Below are 5453 nucleotides of genomic sequence, written 5' to 3' on the forward strand. Positions count from 1 at the left end.
GGGAGCGGGCGAGCGGTGGTGGGGTGGCGGGGGCGGGCCACTCCCGGGCCTAGCGTCAGCCAGCTCTGCCCAACACCCATGCTGGCGCTGTGGGGCTGTGGGGCGTCACGCCACTGGCCGACAGCCGCCGCCTGCTCATGACGCCGCCTGCTCACCTCCTTGCCATGCTGCAGCCGCGCGGCTGGCCAAGCGGGGGGACGTCGCCGACATGGCGCTGCAGCAGCTGGCGGGGCGGGAGGAGGAGGAGGAGGCAGCGGCGGCAGAGGCGGCTCGGCTGGAGGAAGCCGCCGCCGCGGTGGCGGCGGCTGCGGGGGTTGCAGTGCTAGACGACCATCGCTGGCACGGCTACTATGAGCAGCAGGAGGAGGAGGATGAGTGGTAGACGAGCAGAAGGGCGTGTAGATAGAGAGGCGGCAGAGCCCGTGGATAGACAGGCGTGCAGTTTTGCAAAGCGCGGCCGCTGCATCGTGAACTGCTTTCTCACACCTTGCGGCCAATCGCCCGATTTTCCATAGGTGCCCTCCCCCCCTTGTGAACCTACTCCCTCCCTCCCCTCCCTCCCTCCCGTGTGAACCAGCTCTCTGGGGTGCTGTTACAGGCCAGCTGCGTCAGCGTGCAAGGGCCAGCAGCACCACACGCTTCCAGCACCCAGCCGACCGCTGGCCGCCCAGCCCAGCGCCTGTAGGCAGGGGAGGCAAGGACAGGCAGTAGGTGCGGGGCCAGGCAGTAGGTGCGGGGCTGGGCGCCAGCATGTATAGCGGCAGCATGAAGTAGCCAAACCGCAGCAGCGTAGCTCACCTGCAGCATCGCCTGCCTGTGCTTCCATTCGTGCCGCCAGGGCCGCTGCTCGTCAGCACAGGTAGGGCCGCTGGCAGCAGAGGGCTGCCGGCAAAGAGTCTGCGGTGCGGCTGCCGGGTGGACGACGCATCTTGGGGTAGGGAGGGCGGAGCAGGTGCGTGGAGGGTGCCTGCTCGTCTTCTGCTGTGCTAGAGCCACTGGCCGCCCCGCGCCTGTTGTCGATGGCGGGGTTCGGCTGTCTGCCTGCTGCTGGTGGCGCATGGCAGCCTGCGGCACCGCCTGCTAGCGCCGCCGCATGCCGGCGCTGGTGCCGTTGCCGGTCATGCTGGCGGCGCTGCCGGGAAAAACACGCAGCGGCCGCCTACTGCTGCTGGAAGAAAGTGTCGTACGCCGACTGCGACAGGCCCGCCTGCTGCGACAGGCTCGCCTGCGTCTTGCCCAGCTCCAGCTCGCTGGGGGCGGCAAAGCTGTCCTGGCTGAGGCGCTGGGTGAAGCTCTGGGTGAATGCGTATTGGCTGGGCATCTGGGTGGCAAAGCCCGCCTGGCTGGGGGCAACCTCGCCGCCCTCGCCTGCCGCCGCTGCCGCCGCCGCCGCCGCCGCCGCGGGCGCGGGCTGCCGCGCGTCGCGGCTGCCGCGCTGCGCCGGCCCGCCGGCTGCTGCTGCTGCTGCGGGGGCCGGGATGGTGTAGGGGTTGCTGCTCGGGGGCAGGCTGCGCTCGTAGGCATAGCCGCCGTCCAGGTTATCCCTGCTGCCGCCGTAGCCGCCGCTGTTGGCCGTGCCCGGTGGCGGCGGGCCCAGCTCCTCGTGTCGCTCGCCTGCAGGCGTGAAGCGCGAGTCCCGCAGGCAGGAGGGCGCCTCAGTCTCAAGCAGGAGGAGGCCATAGTTCCGGCAGTGAAGAGGGCGCGTCAGCGGCTGGCCTGGTGCTGCAGCTCACGCTGTCCTTTTGGCCCCATACAATACCAGCCGCATCACAAGCGTCCCCCACCCCCCCACACACACCACCACCACCACCACTTGCCTGCCTTCTCCACAGGCCTGAAGCGAGTGGACAGCGCGCCGCCCAGCCCAAAGCTGCCCGCGTCAAACAGGCGGCGCGGGCGCTGCAGCTGCACCATGCTCTGCTTGAGGTTGGTGAGGGGGCCTGCGGGCAAGGGAGGGGCAGGGGAGCGGGCAGCGGCCGCCCTCGGGCTGGCTCAGCACCGGCGTCGAAACCGACAGGCTGCTCCCGTGGGCGGCGCCTGGCAACTGGCACATGCCTGCCACCCCTCCACCCGCCCACCTGTCGACCCACCACACCCCCCAACACACAGCCCTCCTTCCACACTCCCAGCACCCCACCCTCCCACCCCACCCTCCCACCACACCGCCCTCCCCCCGCCGCCGCTCACCCTCCACCAGGCACCCGTTCTCCTTGAAGTGGTAGAGCAGTGCGTTCCCAGATGGAGTGCTTGGACAGGACCTTGGGGTTGCCCAGCACCCACCAGGCCATACTTGGCGCGGGTGAGCGCCACGTTGAGGCGGCGCGGGTCTGCCAGGAAGCCGATGCCCTGCAGAGGAGCGGGGGGGCGGCATTGGCGGGGTGGCGGGCATGCCGGTGGTGGTGGTAAGAAGGTAAGAAGGACGGGAGGGGTGGGAGCGGAAGCGAGGTGGTGGTGCAGGGTGGCGGTAGCGCGCGCGAGCGGGCTGCTGCCGGTGAGGTGCGGCCAGGGCTGGGCACGCAGGGGGGGTAAAGGAGCAGCCTCCTGGGCAAGCAGCGGCGCTGCCCGCACCTGGTGCTCGTTGGAGCGCACGCAGGACAAGATGATGTAATCCTTTTCCCGCCCCTGCAGGGCAGCCCACGCAACAGCAGTAAACAGTGGATAGGCAGGCGACAGCGCCGGGCATGCGCGCACCGCAGCAGCGGCAGCAGCAGCAGCAGCAGCAGCAGCAGCTGCCGCCACCACCGCGATCGCCGGAGGAGCACACCAGGTCGACCGACCGGGCAAGAAGCGGCACCAGCGCGGCCACCGAGCAGCCCGTCCGCGCCCCGGCCCGCACCTGGAAGGAGTCTACAGAGGCGCACTCTATCTCAGCGTACAGCGCCTGGCGCATGGGCCCGCTGCGCGTCATCACCGTCACCACGTGCGCGCGCTGGCCCTCGTAAGGAGTGATGATGCCGATCTGCGCGGGACTGACGCCTGCGGGGGGGAGAGGGAGGAGGAGGAGGCGGGTGGGGAGGCACGGCACGGCACGGCACGGCAAGGCAAGGCAGGGGCGGGTCTGGGGCGCCTTAGTGGCGGCAGGGGGCGGGCGCAGACAACGCACAGCACGAGTGTGCATCGGCGGGGAAGGGCAGGGGGCACCCCGAGGAAGGCACACAGGCGCGCAGGCGTCCACATGCGGCCAGCCGCGCCTGCAAGCAACACCTCACGTGCGCCCCAGCCACACCCCACCTAACCACACACACACAGGTACCACACAGACACCACACCCCAGGAACCACACACACACACCCCCAGCCCCCGCAACCCCTCACCCGACTTGAGCAGGTAGGTCACGATCTTCTCCACGCTGGCCGCCTCGGTGCGGTTGAGATAGGAGGTGCCCGAGGCGGAGATCTCCTCGGCGCCCAGCTGCACGTAGAACATGCAGGGCTTGTCGGTGGGCCAGGGGAACAGGACCTGCAGGGGCGGCGGGAGGCGGGGGTGGAGGGGTTGTGGAGGAGTGGGGTGGGAGGGTGTGGAGGCGCGGGCGCCGGCAGGGGCAGGGCGGCGCGCGGGAACCGCGGCAGGAGGCCCCCTCTGCCTGCCTGCCCCACACCGTCTACACACACACACGCGCTCACGTTTGTGCGTGTGCGCTCCGCCACGGTCACGCCGTTCTGCAGCGCCCCCTCATAAAAGGTGTTGCTGGGGAACTCGCTGCAAGGTGGGCAGTAGGCAGGCGGGGACGGGCGGGGTCAGGCTGGGCAGGTACTAAGGAAGCCCTGAAAGGGGCTGAGCGGGCGCACCGGCAGGGTGGGCGGTGCAAGCCAGCGGCCGCCAGGCGGGCGCAAGCACAGGCAGGCCGCAGGGCTGCGCCCCCGCGGCCTCCAACCCCCAGCCACGGCACGAAGGAAGGACGAGGCGAGGCGGTACGCGCCTGAGGGCGGGGTGCATGCGGTACTGTACCGCCAGGCGGATGGGCTTCACCCCCAGCAGCATCAGCCGCTCAAACAGCGACTGGCTGAGGCCCGCGCGGGCGGCCACCTTGTTGATGATCACGGGGCCCAGCTGGCAGTGGTCGCCCACCAGGATGAGCTGCAGGGGCAGGCAGGAGGCAGGCAGGCAGGCAGGCAGGGGGTGGGACGTGCGCGAGTGGTGCGGGCGCAGGGAGCCGGCATGCCGGCCCAGGCAGGCCGCGACAGGCGCGGGCGACAGCCGACGGCGCGGCCCGAGCTGCACGCTCCAGACTCCTGCCAACAAACACGGGCAGCAGCTATCCCACACACCCCACAGCGCACACACACACACATGCATACGTACACCCGCCCCTCGTGCCCACACACCACCACCACTGCCGCCGCAGCCAGCCACCCACCTGCTTGGCGCCCATGACCAGCGGGATCATCGCCTCCGGCTCCACCGCCTGCGTGGCCTCGTCGATGAGCAGGCGGCGGAAGCGGAAGTTGGTGAGGCGCGAGTCGCCCACGCCGGCGCATGTGGCGCACACCACGTCGGCGGCCTGCAGGATCTCACGCTCCAGGCTGCGCTTCAGGGCCTTGTACTTGCGCTCGTCTGCAGGGGGCGGTGCGGGGGGGACACGGGGGAGCGGGGTGGCGCGGCGGGTGTGAATGCGCGGTGGAAGCGGGGCGGTAAGGTGTCCGGGGGAGGCAGTGTGTGCGTGTGGGGCACACGAGTGGGGAGATGCAGAAGGAGAGGAAGGATTGAGATGGGGCTGGGAAGGCACATAGCGGCAGCCCTCCCATCCACACACCCACACCCATCCACCTACCCCCGCACCCACGCCCCCTGCCTCTCCCCACCTGCCGCCGCCAGCTCTCCCAGCTCCTCCTTGAGCAGGCGCAGCTTGCGCAGCTCCTGGGCTTCGGGGATGTCCAGGTGCTCCACCTGTGGGTGTGTGGAGGGGGAGGAAGGGAGGAAAGGACGGCGGTGGGAGGGAGGACAGCACGGGTGGGGGTGGGAGGAACAGAGCGGGTGGCAAGCAGGGTCGGAAGCAGGATGGGCGTGGCGGCAGCGGCCCTCCTGCCCTGGCCCCCACCGTGCCGCGGGCAGGGGCCGTGCATGGGAGCACAAGCACACACACGAGCGGGCGGCCACGGCCTGCGGCCGCCTGCACACAGCCCCACTGCCGTTGGGGAGCCACCCCACCACGCAGCCAACTCTATCCCGTCACCCACCCACCCACCTGGTAGTGCAACGTGAGGTGCTCGACCGTGGTGGCCACCGCCTCCCGGCTGCGCGCCTGCAGCCGCACCACGCGCAGCCCCGTCTGGGAGGTGCGCTCGGCCAAGTGGTCCACGGCGATGTTGGAAGGAGCAGACACCAGCACCTGGCCCTGCCCCATCTTGGCCAGCTGCGGGGGGGCACGGTGGCAGGGAGTGGTGTGTGTGTGGTTGTGTGTGTATGTGTGTGTGTGTGTGGGGGGGGGGGGGGGGGGGGAGGGCCCCCTTTTG

The 5453-nt window shown here is 70.5% G+C and overlaps 2 protein-coding genes across 2 annotated transcripts in view; one reads left to right on the forward strand and one right to left on the reverse strand.

Annotated features, from left to right (window-relative positions):
• The window catches only part of CHLNCDRAFT_54108 (hypothetical protein), a gene marked incomplete at both ends in the record, with an annotated part of 4174 nt that extends 3792 nt beyond the window's left edge, over nt 1–382 (forward strand). Inside the window, one exon of the mRNA XM_005845048.1 lies at nt 174–382. Within this exon, the coding sequence (XP_005845110.1) occupies nt 174–382 (209 nt within the window). The remainder of the gene's footprint in view (nt 1–173) is intronic.
• Nucleotides 383–1159: 777 nt separating this feature from the next.
• Nucleotides 1160–5453, reverse strand: part of CHLNCDRAFT_137486 (hypothetical protein) — a gene marked incomplete at both ends in the record, with an annotated part of 8281 nt that continues 3987 nt past the window's right edge. The window contains 11 exons of the mRNA XM_005845167.1: nt 1160–1660; nt 1831–1940; nt 2277–2346; nt 2569–2622; nt 2837–2976; nt 3315–3459; nt 3624–3699; nt 3944–4077; nt 4358–4554; nt 4803–4887; nt 5186–5353. Coding sequence (XP_005845229.1) covers nt 1160–1660; nt 1831–1940; nt 2277–2346; nt 2569–2622; nt 2837–2976; nt 3315–3459; nt 3624–3699; nt 3944–4077; nt 4358–4554; nt 4803–4887; nt 5186–5353 — 1680 coding nt within the window. The remainder of the gene's footprint in view (nt 1661–1830; nt 1941–2276; nt 2347–2568; nt 2623–2836; nt 2977–3314; nt 3460–3623; nt 3700–3943; nt 4078–4357; nt 4555–4802; nt 4888–5185; nt 5354–5453) is intronic.

The sequence above is a fragment of the Chlorella variabilis genome (genome assembly GCF_000147415.1).
Source record: "Chlorella variabilis unplaced genomic scaffold CHLNCscaffold_19, whole genome shotgun sequence".
NCBI classification, from domain to species: domain Eukaryota; kingdom Viridiplantae; phylum Chlorophyta; class Trebouxiophyceae; order Chlorellales; family Chlorellaceae; genus Chlorella; species Chlorella variabilis.